Source organism: Bos javanicus, chromosome 3 (assembly GCF_032452875.1).
Source record: "Bos javanicus breed banteng chromosome 3, ARS-OSU_banteng_1.0, whole genome shotgun sequence".
Taxonomy (NCBI): Eukaryota; Metazoa; Chordata; class Mammalia; order Artiodactyla; family Bovidae; genus Bos; species Bos javanicus.
In genome coordinates, this window is record NC_083870.1 from 66,747,964 (window position 1) to 66,768,520 (window position 20,557).

General features: G+C 38.8%; 1 protein-coding gene across 1 annotated transcript in view; it reads right to left on the bottom strand.

The window, feature by feature from the left end:
- Positions 1 to 1,646: 1,646 nt before the first annotated feature.
- Positions 1,647 to 20,557, bottom strand: part of GIPC2 (GIPC PDZ domain containing family member 2) — a 100,329-nt gene continuing 81,418 nt past the window's right edge. The window contains exon 6 of the mRNA XM_061411494.1: positions 1,647 to 2,376. Within this exon, the coding sequence (XP_061267478.1) occupies positions 2,231 to 2,376 (146 nt within the window). The 3' untranslated portion in view covers positions 1,647 to 2,230. The remainder of the gene's footprint in view (positions 2,377 to 20,557) is intronic.

Genomic DNA, 20,557 nt, shown 5'->3' on the forward strand with positions numbered 1-20,557 from the left:
AAAAAACAACAGAATTCTGAAAATGTTTAGTGGTTCCCAGAAACATGGCACAGTTAAAAAAATGTCCGTGTCATTGTAACAGTAGAAGGGTATCCCCATCTTGTAGACTGTAAGACCTGAAACCTGTTTTTTTAATGCACTGGGAATTTTAAGGCACAAAAAAGAGAGATATTTTCAGGTAAGAGAACAAAATGACATAAAGAAACTGACCTTGTTATCAGTTTAGCAGTAGAGGTGAGAGAGAACATTTCAAGGCAAAAACCTATTACTAAGAAAGCACCTGTGCCCAGCTAAGACCCTTAATGATAAATGCTCATGTAATGTTAACAAGCAAGTTACCGTTGCAATTGTACATGATTGTCAGTACCTTACACATCAAAATTCTAGAGAAATCATGGTAAGGACAACCACTTTGTAAATACGGGATTCCATTAATCGCAGGGAATTTGCACCAAGTGTCAGCATTCATCCATATCCAAAAGGGAAAGAGAACCAGACGGCATCAATAATAAACAATGCCTCATCATTTCAGATCTAACATCTAGTGCCAAAAAATTTGTTTTGTTTAAACTGAAATATTTCTGTGAACCTCCTAAGTCATCCAATAACTTCCCTATCCCAAAAAATATCAGCTCTTTTATAGTATGTTCTTCTACAAGAAATGGTATTAAGAATTAACAGGTACGTGGGAACCTCCAAAAGAAATTCACTAAACAAGTAGCAACAAATTACTACAGCCTGAGCTGGATCCTATTTCCAAATGATGGGCAAGGGCAGTAAGACAATCCACTTCCTATAAACTATTTTTGTTACATGTTAATGACAAACAGTTTCTGTGAAGGTTTCAGATCAATGAGACAAAGAATATCAAGCTTCAAAGAATTAAATGTATGTGAAAAAGAGGGTGGAAGGCAGTAAAACTGAAGTTGCACCAGAAAACAAGTTATCTAAGCATTAACCCAGCATGAAAAGGGAACTACTTCTGATTTCCTAGAATATACCTCACACAGGTTATTATTTCCGATTACTATGGCAGCATGCAGCATTTTCCATCTAACACTTTAGAAAAATGCTTGGTCACACCATGCTCTGCCTTATTAAATGATCTATGTTGAAACCATTCATTTCCATTTCCCTTACATCTGTAAAATGTCAAGTAACAGTGATAAGACAGTCATTTACCCTCAATTTTCTCAATAATGTAAGGTTTTAGAGAGAGTGCATTAGAACTCCAAAGTAATAGAACATATTTTTCTCAACTTTCCCTTCCTCCTGCATTTTCACTTGGGGGAAATCTATTCTGATAGCATCTCCTTAAAAGTTCAGGAGGCTTAAAAGTTTTGCTCTTTAACCACCCCCAAAAATGTCCTCAAACACAGCTATTTTCTGAGTGAATAGCTTTCAAAAGAAAAGTTCTACAAAGACTATAAAAAACTTTCTCTGGAATGCTTATAAAGGGTAACATAAGAGTAGGTATGAGTGGAAAAGAAATAATGTTGTAAGAACTGCTAAAAAAAATTAAATATTAGTGTTTTCTAACCTATCTTCCTCTTTTTCACCTTCTTCTACACATGCAAACACATATACAACACAATAGATTTCAACAAGTTTAAGAATCAAGAAAGCAATTACAAAGAAGCAAAAAATAAAAGTTAATCAATCCTTGTTTTAATAAAGACAGAAAGTAGGCCATAGACTTTAACAGGCTGTAGGAATCTTCCTCCCCTTACTCAGCAGGTTTAAAAATATATATATGTTACTAGACATCTAGTAGGCATGATTCACATTTCATGTTCTGAACTCATCCTGATAAAACTAGTATAACAAAATGAAGACTGTATGAGGCAAACTATACTGCAATCCCAGTTTTTACTGAGTTAAGATCTTGCAAAAGAATTACAAAGCTATTGCAATCAACTTTTATGTGAAAAACAAAACACGGCTGTCAATGGGAAACAAAATTATCTACTTAGAAATACTCTCTAAAACTAACTTTTAAAAAGCTTTTGAATGAATATTAAAATTGGTTACATTTGAGGTAATTTATCTTAAGCATACTCCATATACAACTGCATTTAAAAAGTGCCCAAAAATCAAGAGTATATTTCAAAAGAATGTATTCATACACATAAAACCAAGCCAGAGTCCATAACAGTGTCTGAAGGCAGATCTTACTTTTTTCTTAAGGAACAATGGTTCATTCTTCCAGAGTCGATCATTCGCATCGTAATCATTCTTGTTTGGCATCACCAATGACTCCCCAAACATCAAAGACAAATTCATCTGGGAACGCAAAGTCTCCAAGAGTTTCATCAAGTGCCACAGCAAATTCATCTGGATTACCTTTGTCCTTTCCAGCTTCAAACATTGTAGTAGCTATCAAAAATAATTTTAAAAAATTAATGATACATGAAACAGCATCAGAGGACTGAGAAAAAGGGCAACAAGAAAAGCATTTTCTAAAAGTTACACAGATACATATATACATACTTCTAGCATAAAATAAGATGCTATCATCACATATCAAGTTAGCAAAGATGTTTTAAACCATCTATCTTCTGCACCCAGGTTTGCAGCTGCTACCCCGACCCCTCCTCTGTCTTGAAGTCTATCAGGTAGGAACTTCTGGTGTTCCTGTGGATGAGCAAGAGTTCCTAAAAGAAAACCCTGTGGCTAACCCAGACAGGAAACCCAGAGTACACCCTTCCCCACTTCCCCATAGTCACTAGCTCGTTCTGTCCCCTCTGCCAGTCCCCCACCCACAACTATAAAAAAAGACAAAGAATAACAGTTTGTAATGGAGCAATCAAGCTGGAGAGAAGGGGGGGAAATCTGTCTACTCATGGAATTGAAGTAGCTCTTTTTGAGTCCATTTCCAGTTTGGGTTATAAAGTGAAGATGGTGCCCTGGTTCTGTTTTTCTAATGAGTTGCCTGGACATATTTTAAGTCTGGGAAACCAGCATCTTCAGCAGTAAACATTCCCATGAGACCTGTACCACCTGGCGGGGACCCCATAAGACAGCTGGCTTTTTGTAATTCCTCTAAAGCACTAACTACAAGAAGAGACAGTGTGGATACGATTTGGGACTTGGGTGAAAATCTGCTGGGTAAAGGGAAATACCAAAGCCCAGCCTCTTTTTTTCCCCCAGGTTAATGTTTATATATGTATGCTGCTAAGTCGCTTCAGTCGTGTCTGACTCTGCGCGACCCCATAGACGGCAGCCCACTAGGCTTCTCTGTCCCTGGGATTCTCCAGGCAAGAATACTGGAGTGGGTTGCCATTTCCTTCTCCATTATATATGTGTGTGTGTGTATATATATATATATATATAGTTGTGCCGGATCTGTATTGCTGCACACAGACTTTCTGTAGTTGTGTAAGCAGGGGCTACTCTTCACTGTGGTGAGCAGGCTTCTCACTGCAGTGGCTTCTCTTGGTATAGAGCACAGGCTCTAGGCACACGGGTTTCAGTAGTGCAGCATGCAGGCTCAGTAGCTACGGCTCATGGGCTTAGTTGCTCTATGGCATGTGGAATCTTTCCAGACCGGAGATCACACTCATGTCCCCAGCACTGGCAGGCAGATTCTTTATCCGCTGTACCACCAGGGCAGTCCTCAGGTTAAGGTTAAACAAACCAAAGGTTGTATGATTTCTATGAATGAGCCAAGAGGTTGGGCCTTCCAATGAAAATCCACTAGATCTCTTAAGGACATTTAAGAACTGTTTCTCATCTCAAACATTTCAGTACTAACACAGGTAGGCTGGGGGAAGGGAAGAGATGTGGCCCATAGAGGAGCACCATGATCAGAGCAGAAGTGGGATGTGGATGGGGTGACCTGGGGCAGGGGTCAAAGTCCTAATTAAGTAAGAAGGGCTTCCTCTTGGCTGGACAGCCTGATATAGGGTGGAGTCCAGGTGTGGGAAGGGGGTAATGGGGGAGGGGAGAGGAAGACAGCAGCCACAATGATGAGACATTGGTTATATACATGGGCATGGATCACATAACCATATAAACACTGAATAATGGGAACCAAGTTTTGTCACTGTGAGGGAAAGATTAACAGGAAAAAGGAGAAAACTAGAATGAACTCTGCTAAATTAGAATTGTAGAGATCAGTGAAATACATATTTTTAGAGAGAGATGAAAAACTATAGAGGTAAAGACATGAACACACACATTCCCCAATCCACTGGGAGGGCCTGGGAGAAGTGACATCCCAATAGCAATGAGCAGACAAAACACCCAGATCTTGGTTGTTAAATATCATTCTCCCCTAAAAAGAATCAGAGTTCCTCAGAGAAATGGCTGATTCCAGGGCTAGAGTAGGCAAAGTACAATATGAACCAAGAATGTCTCCTCCAGAAACTAATGTCTCCCAAAAAATGGTGGGAACATGTGAAAAGACACAGAAATCAGAATGGAAGAATTCCCATTGACCCAATGAGGGACAATCTGAGCATCAGAATTAGTGATGGTCATAGATTACAATCCTATTGAACAAAACAGGAAACCAAGAATCCATAATGAAATGATTGGTTGATTGAAAAATAGATGGATGAAAGTTTGGTTGGTTGATTCACAAGGAACAGGATATTTACATAGCCTCAAAATATATCCTCACCAAATACTTATGAAGAGGATAACTTTACAGTGGAGAAGCTTAGCAGATACCACCTAAAGAAGTCATCAACATACCATCATAAACAGAACAAATCAAAGTCCTATGCCTCCAGGTAAGATATAATGAAAAGAACACAGCACTACATTTATGATATTTCTGCCAGAGGTGCAACCTGAATGCTATTATGAAAAAATAATCCAAAACTGAGGCGCATTCTACAAAATAACTGACTTGTACCCCCCAAAAGTGTGAAGGTCATAAAAATCAAGGCTGGGAAACTGTTCCAAATTGACACAAGGAAAAATAACACAGGATTTTGAACGTGCTCTTTTGCTGTAGTGAATATTAAGGTACTTGGTGAAATAAAAACAGGATATGATTAGATGTTAGTAATGTATCAATGTTAATTTCATGATTTGGATAGTTATGTTAGGGTTAGACAGGAGAATACCTTTGTTTATAGGAAATACACACTAAAGTATTTGGGGGCAATAGTATATTGTTCATTTATTCTCAAATGGTTCAAGAGAAAAAAATTTGTACTGTATAACATTTCTATAAGTTTTGAGATTGTCTCAAAAAATATTTTAAGCAACAAAAAGTGAGGGAAAATTGAATCTCTTCCCTTTATAATCCCCGTCTCTCACCTTGCCCCAGGCTTCAACCATGACCCCAAAGCTTCTCCATTTACCATTAACCTAGAAATACATACTTCAAAAGGGAAGGAGGTCCAGCTGCAGGCAGATCTGTTCCAACCCAAAGGCCTTGCCAAGTTTCTTAAAACTTTTGTGTATTTTTAATGTATGCCAAGCTGGCCAGGATATAGTGAAGCAAACACTCAAATATACTGGTGTGGACCTTGGTATTAATAAATTTGGCTTTTGAAAAACAATTTGACAAGTATCTATCTTTTAAATGTTCACATCCTTTGATCTATTATTACTATTTCCACTTCTGAGAATTTGTATGTTTCCTTCCAGTTTTATTAAGATAAAATTGACATACATTCCTGTACAGGTTTAAGGTACCCAGCATAAAGATTTCACTTATATACATCATGAAATGATTACCACAATGAGTTTAGTGAACATCTATCATCTCACATAGATACCAAAGAGTGTTTTTTCCCTTGTAATGAGAATTCTTAGGGTTTACCCTCTTAATTTTCATAAATATCCTAGGGCAGTGTTAACTATAGTCAGCATGTGTGCATTCCTAGTATTTATTTATCTTACAGCTCAAAGCTTGTATCTTTTAACTACCCTAAGCCAATTCTCCCTCCTCTTACCCTCCACCTCTGGTGGCCATAAATCTGATCTTTTTCCACGAGCTTAGTTTTTGGTGTTTGGTTTTGTCTTCAGATTCCACATAGAAGTGAGATCATACAGTGTTTTTCTTTCTCTGACTTATTTCACTTAGCATGTCTTCAAGTCTCATCCATGTTGTCACAAATGGCAGGATTTCCTTTCTATGGCTGAATAATATTCCATTGTATATATACCTCAACTTCTTCATTCACCTGCCCATAGGTACTTAGGTTATTTCCTTAGTCTATTTTCTTAGACTGATGTGAATAATGCTGCTACAAACACAGGGTACAAATATCTCTTCAACACAGTATCTTCATTTTCTTCACATAAGAGAATCTATACTTTTTTAAAAAAAGTCTTAAAAATAGAAAAGAATTTAGCATTCATATTTTGTTTTAAAAAAACCTAAGATACAGAATCATTTTTTTATTTAATAAGACACAGGATCATGAAGTCACCTTTAGCATGATGAAATAAATTACATGAACTATTTTGAAGTAATTTTAAACAATGTTTATAACTTTGCAATAACGTGAGGAAATATTTTTGTTTTAATATTTACTGAAAAAGAAGTACAAAAATTTTATATTACAATCACACTACATTTTTACAAAAATTTCTACATAGCATGGGTAAAAAGAGAAGTGTACGTTAAAGCAAGCCTGTATGCGAGACAGCAAAAGAGACACAGATGTATAGAACAGTCTTTTGGACTCTGTGGGAGAGGGAGGGGGGGATGATTTGGGAGAATGGCATTAAAACATGTATAATATCATATAAGAAATGAATCACCAGTCCAGGTTTGATGCAGGATACAGGAAGCTTGGGGCTGGTGCACTGGGATGACCCAGAGGGATGGTATGGGGAGGGAGGTAGGAGGGGGATTCAGGATGGGGAACACGTGTACACCTGTGGCGGATGCATGTTGGTGTATGGCAAAACCAATACAATATTGTAAAGCTAAAAAATAAAATGAAATAAAATAAAATAATAAAAGAAGAAAAAAAAAAAAGAAAGACCCTTTGACAAAAAGAAGATGAAACCAGTCAATCTTAAATGAAATCAACCCTGAATACTCATTGGAAGGACTGATGCTGAAGCTGAAGCTCCAATACTTTGGCTACCTGATGCAAACAAGCCAACTCATTGGAAAAAACCCTGATGCTGGAAGAGTGAAGGCAGAAGGAGAAGAGAGCGACAGAGGATGAGATGGTTGGATGGCATCATCGATTCAATGGACATGTACTTGGGCAAACTCTGGGAGAAGGTGAGGGACAGGGAGGCCTGGTGTGCTGCAGTCCATGGGGTGGTGAAGAGTAGGATAAGACTTGGAGACTGAACAACAACAATCTTAATTATCTGCATTTTTGTTTAATTTTTAGTTGATAGCTCAAAATTCTGCTTGACATTTTCAAAATGTAGGTCTTGGGTTTGTTATTTTCCATCTTCTATCTCTAGAATAGTTTTTCATCTTAACTTTTGATATTTATCATAAACTCAAGTTATCATTTTTATGACCTTATGAATTAATAATACCAGTGCATTGTTTCCATCAACAAAATAACTATCCCATGTAAAGTAAATCTGTTATAAGTCTTGAACTTCAAGTGGATTCTTCAGACTTCTCCTGTCATATATTGAAAAGAGCCTAGCATTGTGCCTGGCATGTACTTCAATTTCAGTAAAAAATTAGATTAATAAAAAAAAAACATGTATAATATCATATAAGAAACGAATCACCAGTCCAGGTTTGATGCAGGATACAGGAAGCTTGGGGCTGGTGCACTGGGATGACCCAGAGGGATGGTATGCGGAGGGAGGTGGGAGGGGGGTTCAGGATGGGGAACACGTGTACACCTGTGGCGGATGCATGTTGGTGTATGGCAAAACCAATACAATATTGTAAAGTAAAAAAATAATAATAAAAATTTTTTAATTATTTGTAGACTTTTGGTCCAAGAGTCTACAAATAATAAATGCTGGAGAGGGTGTGGAGAAAAGGGAACCCTCTTACACTGTTGGTGGGAATGCAAACTAGTACAGCCACTATGGAGAACAGTGTGGAGATTCCTTAAAAAACTGGAAATAGAACTGCCTTATGATCCAGCAATCCCACTGCTGGGCATACACACTGAGGAAACCAGAAGGGAAAGAGACACGTGTACCCCAATGTTCATCGCAGCACTGTTTATAATAGCCAGGACATGGAAACAACCTAGATGTCCATCAGCAGATGAATGGATAAAGAAAGCAGTGGTACATATACACAATGGAGTATTACTCAGCCATTAAAAAGAATACATTTGAATCAGTTCTAATGAGGTGGATGAAACTGGAGCCTATTATACAGAGTGAAGTAAGCCAGAAGGACAAACACCAATACAGTATACTAATGCATATATATGGAATTTAGAAAGATGGTAACGATAACCCTGTATACGAGACAGCAAAAGAGACACTGATGTATAGAACAGGCTTATGGACTCTGTGGGAGAGGGAGAGGGTGGGAAGATTTGGGAGAATGGCAATGAAACATGTGAAATGTCATGTATGAAACGAGAAAAAAATAAATAAATAAAGTTAAATTATAAATTAAAAAAAAAAACAAAAACAAAAACAAACAAACAAACAAAAAAATTTTAATTAAAAAAATAAAATAAAGGGAAGAGAAAAAAATAAATAAAATAAAAATATTGTTAGAATCTAGGCAATTGCTATGAAATACTATTTTAAAAGCCTTCTAACCATACTGTATGTTTGAAAATCACCATTATAAAATATTAGGGAAAGAGACCTCTACACACACAATGGAAGAAAATTTAAAATACAGTAGATAAATCCAAATTGGAGAGAAAGTTTTTGAGTGTTTTTTTTTTTTTAGCTATGGCCTATTCGATGCAGTAAAACTATATGCGCTCGTGGGTACCAGCTGTATTTTAGAAATCATTTCCTATGCCACTGAGAAACACTCTAATGTCTACAAGGAATGCTGCTCTCGACAGTATCACAGTCAAGAAAGAAGGAAAGCAGCCCTCAGAGTGCATTTCCGCACAGTGAGAGCCAGGTGCTCAGGAAACAGACTCGACATTCCCTGTGCACCTGCCCGGGCCCCTTCACTCCTCAGGTAGTCTTGCCTTGGGTCTTAACCACAACACTAGCTTCACCATGGCTGCTGCAGAGAAGTCCCGAAGCTTTGCTCCATCTCCGACTTCTCCCACAAGTTTACAATATTCCTTTCTGAATAAAGGGTACACAAGTCTTCTAGTTGTGTTCTGTTAGCATCTCAGCCAGCATGTCAAGGAACCAAATGACCTCTCTCGGAATGAACTGCTACTCCTCCTGTTGCTACCAGTGTCATTAACACTGCAATCATTCTCCCTATTACCTTTCTCTTCTTGCCTGTGTACCAAACACTGCCTCCCCTTGATTCTATTTCAGCAACCTCTCTAATCTTCACTCCATCCTCACTGCCACCATACTATTTCCTTTTACGCTATATATACATATATAGCATATATTATATACGTGTATATATATAATACACACACACACACAATGAAGGCTTGTTTTGTTCCAGGCTGTGGGCTAAGGATTCAGCAAATAAAAATCTTCTTTTACCCTTGTGACAATCCTAAAAGGTAGATGTCACCATCGCTTCCCATCACAGTTTTCTGTTGCTGCTCAGTAAACCACCCCCAACCTTTGTGGCTCACAGTTCTGCAGGTTGACTGTGCTCAGCTGGGCGGTCCTCCCTTGGGGTCTCTCATGTTGTTGCAGTCAACACCAGGAGTTGGAGTCATATGAAGCCTCATCCGGCTTCTTCACTGACATGTCTGCATCTCAGCTGGAATGACTGGAACAGCTGGGGACTAATGAGCATCTCTCTACCCTACCTTTTGTTGAGGTTATACCATGCTATTTCTTTAATCTCTGGGTCTAGTCACAAACCACCTCTCAGAGGCACATTAGATTTCTCTTCCTAAAGGACAGCTCTGATCCTTATAGGTAATAAGACGAAAGGACCAGGAAGCTCCTTTCCACCTCTGGACTGTGTCATTCACATATATGAAAATATTCCTTTGGTCACAGGTACAATCTTAAAAACTCTACACCCTAGTCTTGCACTCTGATCTGAAGTACCCCCACCTCCCAAATGGCTTACTCCTTTGCACTAATGCTGTACCTTAGAAATCTGACAACTCAAAAAAACCATCTTTCCTCTCCTTCCTACCTTTGCCCAGGACAGCCTCCTCCTAATCCCAGCTCTACCACTAAACTCCTTTGTCTCCCTCAAGGCTCCTTCCTCCATGAAATTCTGGGTCCCCAACCGGTGGAAGTGATATCTGCATTCCCTAAAGCCTTCTGCCTTCAAAGTGCTATCATACTTGAATATGTAAACATATTGTCTGAGATCTTGGCAAAATGCACATACTGCTTCAGTAGTTCTGCAATAAGGTCTGAGATTCTGCATTTCCAGTGACCCTCAGGCAATGCCAGTCCCTAGACCACACTTTGAGGAATAAGGTCTTATAGAGCATATTTAACATTGCTCTACATTGTCATTATTTTCATCTACATATCACCCCTATTAAAAAAATAAACTCCCAATAGATCTTGAAAGTTTAGTCAGTCTTTTATGCCCAGGGGAACTAGTTTGGAATCTTATATACAGTATGTGCTGGTAGATGGGTAGGTACAGAAAGAATCCTTGTAATTACACTTAAAGAATTTTTGCACCTGCGCAGTTAGCATGCACTCAAGAAAGTGAGGCCCAGAACTCTGATCCTGTAGCCAGGATGTGAAAGAGCAGCCAAAACTTAAAATATTGCAAAAGTAGGGTTCAAGTTCAGAATTTTGTTTATGCTGCAATGCTAAATATTTCTCATAGGGCCTTTCTCATAGACAGCCTTTATTGAGACAGTTACCTGAAGATCATACTGACAATCATACAATCTCTTTAAGGAAAAAATAAGATGTGCACAAATAAAAGATATAAGGGGAAGGGGACATTCATTTACCTATGGTTGATTCATGCTGATATTTGGCAGAAACAAACACAATATTGTAAAACAATTATCCTCCAATTAAAAATAAATACATTTCAATAAAGCAAAAAATAAAAGATATAAGGAAATCTACAGACCATTCAGAAGCAGAAAATAATGGTGCATATGATTGATGCTCTTAAATGCTGGAGGAAACAATGACCAGGATCAGATGTTCGCTGACGGACACTGAATCAATCAGCCTCTCTCTCTCTCTCTCTCTCACACACACACACACACACACACACACAAGCTAAAAGAAACAACTTGCTCCATGGTTCTGGTGCCTCAAGAAGTTCAGCAGCCCGGTCTAGTACATTGAGCTCAGGAACCTGGACCTGACCTACCCAGACTTGCAATCTCTGGTTTGTGTTCCTTAGTCACAAAATGAAAAAAAAGAAAAAAGAAGATGGTTTAAAATGCCCAAACAACAACCTTAAAGTCCAAACTGTACAATCTCACTATGTTGGCACAGCAGAAAGAAAAACTCCCATCCTAAATACAGCCTCAGAGTTGGCCAGACCCACTGCATGTTTCTACCTTTACTACCACTACCAGTATTACTAGTAATAATTGTTAGTAATCATTGCTAAGAATGATAATAGCTATACCTATTATTCATGATGCAACAGAAACTTTATACATATTTAATGTAATGCCTTGGCAACCCAATAATATTATACCCTTTTACAAAGACAAATACCCTTTTACAAAGACAAATAAATTATGGTTCAAAGTTTAATAATTTGCTCAATGGCTAAAGCTTCAAAAATGATATCAGGACTCTTACTCCCAGTGGATTCACTATTTTTGTGCCTCTTAACAGACATTCAGTCAGTAAACATTTACCAAGTATTTACTCTGGGAGAAGTACTGGGGTAGGAGCTGGGATTAAAAACTGAGCAAGTTATCTGCCTTCCATGAACCCCTGGTCTTGTAGAAGCAAGAAAAGTATCAATTAGGCAGCTTCATGGTTATGTTGGAAATATTGTATGTAATATAATGTGCCACAGATCTTTGCAAAACCTGTAATTTGCTATTATATTTTAAAAGAAATTAAGAACAGAGCATGCTCTGAACAAATTATGAATTGTTTGCTAATGTTCATAAATTTGCTATGTCTATAAATTATAAACATAGATTTTAAATATGTTTTACAAGAGAAATTAGCTGGTATTATAAAAGATTGAATCTCTGATTTAAGAGAAAAGCAAAAGAAACTTTCAAAAAAGGAAGTACTTTTTAGAAAGTTTTATTACATTAACATAGTGACAGCTACTAAAATGCTTTTAATCTATTAACTATATTATATCTGCAATATGCCACAACAATATTTAGCACCTGAATTTAACCTGGCCAAAAAAAAAAAAAAAATACCACTAAAATGCAGAATTTGTTATACCACATAAAGCAGCTAAGTGCTGACCTCTAGTGGCCATACTGAGAATATCTTTATATTAATACCGCTACTGAATAATCTTTGCATGCTAAGTCGCTTCAGTCGTATTCAACTCTTTCAGACCCTGTGCACTGTAACCCGCCAGGCTCTTCTGTTCATGGGATTCTCCAGACAAGTATACTGTAGTGGGTTGCCATGCCCTCCTTCAGAGGATCTTCCCAACCCAGGGATCGAACTCACGTCTCTTACACCTCCTACATTGGTAGGCAGGTTCTTTACTGCTATCACCTGGGAAGTTGGAACGTCTTGAGGAAAGTGACGCAGTGAGCTATGGAAATATCAGAAGATGCATGTAACTATGAGCCATGTAAATATCTGGAGATCTCTGGGAGAAAAGTGGTCCAGGAGGAAGTTCCAAGGCCCCATGAAGGATGCTAGCTAACATGTTCTGGTGGTGGTTTAGTCATTAAGTCATGTGCGACTCTTGCAACCCCATGGAGTGTAGCCTACCAGGCTCCTCTGTCCATGGCATTCTCCAGGCAAGAATACTGGAGTGGGTTGCCCTTCCCTTCTCCAGGGGATCTTCCCAGCCCAGGGATCAAACCCAGGTCTCCCAATTTGCAGGCAGATACTTTACCAGCTGAGCCACCTGGAAATCAAACCTGAGTCTCCTGCACTGGCAGGCAGTTTCTTTACCACCTGAGTTATGAGGGGCACCCTCAATAACCTTTACATCATTATTAATTACAAACCTATTTTGGTGATATAGGTCAATTTATATTTTCCATTTTTAATACTTAAACATAACTTTTAGACATAAGATACCACTGCAGGTGAAAAATCTTGGAATCAAAGTCCCAGAACTAAATCTCAGTCCTTAATTTGTTAGCTGATTTTGGACAAGTTACCAAATGTCTCTGAATCTGTCCTCAAATCTAGAAAATGGCACATAGCAGGATTTAGATAAAGGTAAGTGACACTGACTGCAGCTATGAAATTAAAAGATGCTTACTCTTTGGAAGGAAAGTTATGACCAACTTAGACAGCATATTCAAAAGCAGAGACATTACTTTGCCAACAAAGGTCCGTCTAGTCAAGGCTATGGTTTTTCCAGTGGTCATGTGTGGATGTGAGAGTTGGACTGTGAAGAAGGCTGAGCACCGAAGAATTGATGCTTTTGAACTGTGGTGTTGGAGAAGACTCTTGAGAGTCCCTTGGACTGCAAGGAGATCCAACCAGTCCATTCTGAAGGAGATCAGCCCTGGGATTTCTTTGGAAGGAATGATGCTAAAGCTGAAACTCCAGTACTTTGGGCACCTCATGCGAAGAGTTGACTCATTGGAAAAGACTCTGATGCTGGGAGGGATTGGGGGCAGGAGGAGAAAGGGATGACAGAGGATGAGATGGCTGGATGGCATCACTGACTCGATGGACGTGAGTCTGGGTGAACTCCGGGAGTTGGTGATGGACAGGGAGGCCTGGCGTGCTGCGATTCATGGGGTTGCAAAGAGTCGGACACGACTGAGCAACTGAACTGAACTGAACTGAAGTGACCACTATTGTTAATTTTAACCATTAAATCTATAACTGTGCCTCTACATAAGGTCTCCAACACTTAGTTTCCCTAAGAGTTTCCATAAATATCGACCCATTTCAAGCAACTTACATATGTGTCAAACATCAAAAAACAGAGCCAGCATGGAATGTTTAAGGAAAATCTATTTCCAAAATTTCTTTGGCTTTATCTGAGAAGGATGACTTTCTATAGTGTTCATTGCTTTGAATTCACTGAAAAAAAAAAGAAAAGAAAAGAATTCTAGAAAGAAATGTCATTATCTCTAAATAATATTATCATACACTTTTAAAAGATCTTTAAAGATTTTACAGGGTTTCCCAGGTGGTGCTAGTGGTAAAGAACCTGCCTGTCAATGCAGGAGACATAAGAGACATGGGTTCGATACCTGGGTGGGGAAGATCTCCAGCATGGCAACCCACTCCAGTATTCTTGCTTGGAGAATCCCATGGACAAAGGAGCCTGGCGGGTTACAGTCCATAGGGTCACAAAGAGGCAGACATGACTGAAGTGACGTAGCAAATAAGATTTTACAGGAAAAAAATTACTGAGAAACTATCATTCAAATTTCCTTCTGACACATTTCTAGATCTCTTTATAAATTAAACTGGTATCATCAGAACCTACTGTAGTTCCATATACAATTTACACTACTGCCTTAAATATTCATGAAGAAACTTGCTTGACAACTTTCCTTTAAGTTAGGTCAATCCCATATAAGGTCTTACAGGACTCAAAATCTTCCAGAAACCATTTTCTCCCATGGATAACATTCCAAGGCAAGCCACACCGACTGACATTGGGTTGGTTGTGAAATAGGTCACAACTTTACAGCCAAATGACGTACTATTCCCTTCATAGCAGTAGAAGAACACAGTGCTAGTTGCTCAGTCGTGTCCAACTCTTTACGACCCCGCAAAAAGACTGCCAGGTTCCTCTGTCTGTGGAATTCTCCAGGCAAGAATACTGGAGTGGGCAGCCATTCCCTTCTCCAGGGGACCTTCCCCACCCCAGGGATCGAACCAGGGTCTTCTGCATTGCAAGTATTCTTTACTGACTGCATTCTTTACCAACTGAGCCACCGGGGGAGCCCTTCATAAACTCATTCAAATTGTTTGCCATTTCCTAATGCCACCTCATGCGAAGAGTTGACTCACTGGAAAAGACTCTGATGCTGGGAGGGATTGGGGGCAGGAGGAAAAGGGGACAACAGAGGATGAGATGGCTGGATGGCATCACTCACTTGATGGACGTGAGTTTGAGTGAACTCCAGGAGTTGGTGATGGACAGGGAGGCCTGGCGTGCTGTGATTCATGGGGTCGCAAAGAGTCGGACACGACTGAGCGACTGAACTGAACTTAACTGAATGGTAAACACATACTAGTGCTTTTCTGAGGATAGTGTTTCAGGTTTTAGTCCTTTTATTGCCATATTACTTCTTAAAATTTTTAACAAAAGCATATTAACAACTCCAAAATAACATGATATCAATGTAATTTGCATTAAGACTTAACATTTCTGAAAGCTAAGAAATACTTGGAATACAAACAAGTATATTCATTTGTCTGTTGAATCAGTGTCACATTTGTGATTCATATTTCATGCTAATCAGATATGAATAATGAGAGAAACTCCTAATTTAACAATGGCTGACATTCTCCAAATAATTACTTTCCTTAAACTTTACCTCCCTAGGTGACTGATCACATTGCTAATCATGTATAATGATAATGACTTTTTGTGTCATTGGAGAATTTGCTACAGATGATTAATTAACTTTATAAAATGATTACTAGTTAATTTACAAGGAATTTGTGAGAAATGTTTAGTGCCCTGAATTTGTCAAAGTGAAAGAAAATTGATCCTTAAAGTAAGGATCTTACTTTAATTAAGATTCTTTCTTAATTCATCTATAATTATTGTACCATTGCCCAACACTCTTCCCTGTACACTTGTATATTTTAATAACAAAAGTTTTATTGTTAAATATAATTTATTTAGCTATGCCTAATTTATACTTAAGTAGCAATAAGACCTATACCCAAAATCAAGTTCTAAAGCTGAGCACTGCTTTAAGTTCTCATTTTTTTAAAGTGTGGTTCTCCTAAAGCTTATCAAGACCCAGCAACTGATACCCTAATGCCTGAATCTTACAATATTTATACAATATGAAAACCTCTTAATTGAATAGAGATATATTATTTTTCTAACATATACTACCTGAGTTTAAGCGGGCTTCCCTGATACGTCAGTTGGAAAAGAATTGGCCTGCAATTCAGGAGACCCCTATTTAATTCCTGGGTCAAGAAGATCTGCTGGAGAAGGGATAGGATACCCACTCCAGTATTCTTGGGCTTCCCTTGTGGCTCAGCTGGTAAAGAATCTGCCTGCAATGCAGGAGACCTGGTTTCAACCCTTGGGTTGGGAAGATCCCCTGGAGAAGGGAAAGGCTACCCACTCCAGTACTCTTGCCTGGAGAATTCCATGGACTGTATAGTCTCTGGGGTAGTAAAGCAAAGAGTTGGACATGACTGAGCAACTTTCACTTCACCTAAGTTTAAGAACATTGACATCTCTAAATCCCCTTTACTCTCATTGGCAAGTTCATTTTATAACTGTTATAGGCCCACATCATTTATGCAAATCTCTATATTTTTCCAAATACAAACAGATTGGGAGAAATGTTTTAAAGCACTTCTTTTCTATAGGATCATCTCAGCTCTAACTTTGGATCCGTGTATAGCAGTGAGGTATTATATGCAAATTTTATATTTCTCTTTAAGGAACTAGAAAAGAGCACCCCCTTTTTTTTTAATTACATCATCTGTATAGCCAACATAAATTTTGGTTTTAAAGTTCAGACAGGCAGGGAAGAAATTAGGATAAACTCTATAAGAAAAAATGAAGATGAGTAGAAGTAGAAAAGGAAGAATGAGTTTTAAACATTCCTAGCTGATGCAGAGTAAAATACTTTACCTGGTAACAAGTAAATCAAATATTCCAAGTCTTTGACTTTAAAAAATTTATTAAATATCTGATACAAACACACTCATGCCGACACACACAGATGCAGACAGGTAACAAACCCCACCACTATCATGCCCATTCACTATTTCCCCACCCAGCACCCACTTGCCCTTCTTAAAGGGAACTCTTAATTTATCATCTTGCTTCAACATGGGAGAGGCCAGGACCTTCACAATCTCAGCCCTTGTACTTCAGAGTCTCTCTCTGTTCCACAGACAGAGCCTGTGACCCAGACCTAACCACTTTCTTGGTCTCTGTGACTGGTTCACTTGAGACAATGAGACAATTCTGAGCATTTTGTTTGAATGGCTTGATAAAGGCCCTCCCCCTCTCCTGTTGTGCTTGCCACCAGGAGGCTGTAGAGGGTGGAGCCATGACTGTCATTGTGGCTCCATGAGGGAAGGTCTGAAGCTGTTAGGGGATACCATGGAGACTTGAAATGAAGCCAGAATTGAGAGAAAACAAACCACATCCTGATGACAGCATGAGAACTCCAGATCTAACCATTTTTGAAGCAGGATTTACCTCTGAACTTTTCAGCTGTAAGAACCAAGACATTTTCCCTACTTTTTCCCCTTAAACCAGTTGGAGATTTCTTGAGTTCATTGTTTCATTTGTTATTTGCAACTGATAGAGTCTTAATAGATAAGTCAACACTGACATTCTAATGATGAAATAAGAAATGCACAGAATGCTCAAATGGCCTTGTTAGTCACACACCAAGTGTGTCTACTTTCTTTATGTGATTCGTTGTTCACAAGGTTTAGTAATCTTATTAGATGGGTACAACTTTAATATTGTAATAAATATATAATTTATCCATTAAATCTGATGTATTAAATTCTTTTCATACATCATTTACAAAATTTTTCCATACATATCTTTTAAATATGTACATATTGTTAAACATGTTCTTACTGAAAAACTCAGACTTAAATTGAAGAAAACCACAAGATCATTCAGGGATGACCTAAATCAAATTCCTTACGATCATAAAGAGGAAGTGACAAACAGATTCAAGGGATTAGATCTGATAGACAGAGTGCCTGAAGAACTATGGATGGAAGTTCATGACATTGTACAGGAGGCAGTGATCAAGAACATCTCCAAGGAAAGAAATGCAAATATGCAAATGGTTGTCTGAGGAGGCCTTACAAATAGCTGAGAAAAGAGAAGCAAAGATGAAGAAGCAAAGGAGAAAAGGAAAGATATGCCTATTTGGATGTACAGTTCCAAAGAAAAGCACAGAGAAATAAGAAAGCCCTCCTCAGTAATCAATGCAAAGAAATAGAAGAAAACAATAGAATGGAAAAGACTGGAGATCTCTTCAAGAAAATTAGAGATACTAAAGGAATATTATTATGAAAACCTAGACAGCATATTAAAAAGCAGAGACATTACTTTGCCAACAAAGGTCCGTCTAGTCAAAACTATGGTTTTTCCAGTAGTCATGCATGGATGTGATAGTTGAACTATAGAGAAAGCTGAGCACAGAAGAATTGATGCTTTTGAACTGTAGTGTTGGAGAAGACTCTTGAGAGTCCCTTGGACTGCAAGGAGATCCAACCAGTCCATCCTAAAGGAGATCAGTCCTGGGTGTTCATTGGAAGGACTGATGTTGAAGCTGAAACTCCAATACTTTGGCCACCTGATGCAAAGAGCTGACTCATTGGAAAAGACCCTGATGCTGGGAAAGATTGAGGGCAGGAGGAGAAGGGGATGACAGAGGATGAGACGGTTGGATGGCATCACCAACTCAATGGACATGGGTTTGGGTGGACTCCTGGAGTTGGTAATGGATGGGGAGGCCTGGTGTACTGCAGTTCATGGGGTCTCAAAGAGTCGGACATGAATGAGTGACTGAACTGAACTGAGTGACTGAACTGAACTGAACTGAAGGGAATATTTCATGCAAAGATGGGCACAATAAAGGACAGAAATGGTATGGACCTAACAGAAGCAGAAGCTATTAAGAAGAGGTGGCAAGAATACACAGAAGAACTATACAAAAAATATCTTCATGATCCAGACAACCACAATGGTATGATCACTGGACTAGAGCCAGACATCCTGGAATGTGAAGTCAAGTGGGCCTTAGGAAGCATTCATTCACTATGAACAAAGCTAGTAGAGGTGATAAAATTTCAGCTGAGCTATTTCAAATCCTAAAAGAGGAGGCTGTGAAGTGCTGCACTCAATATGCCAGCATATTTGGAAAACTCAGCAGTGGCCACAGGACTGGAAAAGGTCCGTTTTCATTCCAGTCTCAAAGAAGGGCAATGCCAAAGGATATTCAAACTACTGAACAATTGCACTCATCTCACACGCTAGCAAAGTAATGCTCAAAATTCTCCAAGCCAGGTTTCAACAGTATGTGAACCATGAACTTCCAGATGTTCAAGCTGGATTTAGAAAAGGCAGAGGAAGCAGAGATCAAACATCTGCTGGATCATTGAAAAAGTAAGAGAGTTCCAGGAAAACATCTACTTCTGCTTTATTGACTATGTCAAAGCCTTTGACTGTGTGAATCACAACAAACTGTGGGAAATTCTTCAAGAGATGGGAATAGCAGACCACCTTAGCTGCCTCCTGACAAATCTGTATGCAGGTCAAGAAGCAACAGTTAGAAATGGACATGGAACAACAGACTGGTTCCAAATCAGGAAAGGAGTATGTCAAGGAGAACATATATTGTCAGCCTGTTTTTTTAACGTATATGCAGAGTACATCATTAGAAATGCTGGGCTGGATGAAGCAAAAGCTAGAAGCAAGATTGCCAGGAGAAATATCAATAACCTCAGATATGCAGATGACCACCACCCTTATGGCAGAAACCAAAGTAGAACTAAAGAGCCTCTTGATGAAAGTGAAAGAGGAGAGTAAAAAAGTTGGCTTAAAGCTCAGCATTCATTCTTAGAAAACTAAGATCATGAGATCCAGTCCCATCACTTCATGGAAAATAGATGGGGAAACAATGGAAACAGTGAGAGACTTTATTTTGGGGGGCTCCAAAATCACTGCAGATTTGGGCCATAAAATTTAAAGATACTTGCTCTTTGGAAGAAAAGCTATGACCAAACTAGACAGCATATTAAAAAGCAGAGACATTACTTTGCCGACAAAGGTCTGTCTAGTCAAAGCTATGGTTTTTCCAATAGTCATGTATGGATGTGAGATTTGGACTATGAAGAAAGCTGAGCACCGAACAATTTATGTTTTTGAACTGTGGTGTTGCAGAAGATTCTTAGAGTCCCTTGAACTGCAAGGACAGCCAATCAGTCAACCCTAAAGGAAATCAGTCCTGAATAGTCATTGGAAGGACTGATGGTGAAGCTGAAACTTCAATACTTTGGCCACCTGATGCAAAGAACTGACTCATTAGAAAAGAACCTGATGCTGGGAAAGATTGAAGGCAGGAGGAGAAAAGGATGACAGAGGATGAGATGGTTGGATGGCATCACTGACTCAATGGATATGAGTTTGAGTAAACTCCAGGAGTTGGTGACGGACAGGGAAGACTGGCATGCTGCAGTCCATGGGGTCACAAAGAGTTGTATACGACTGAGCAACTGAACTGAA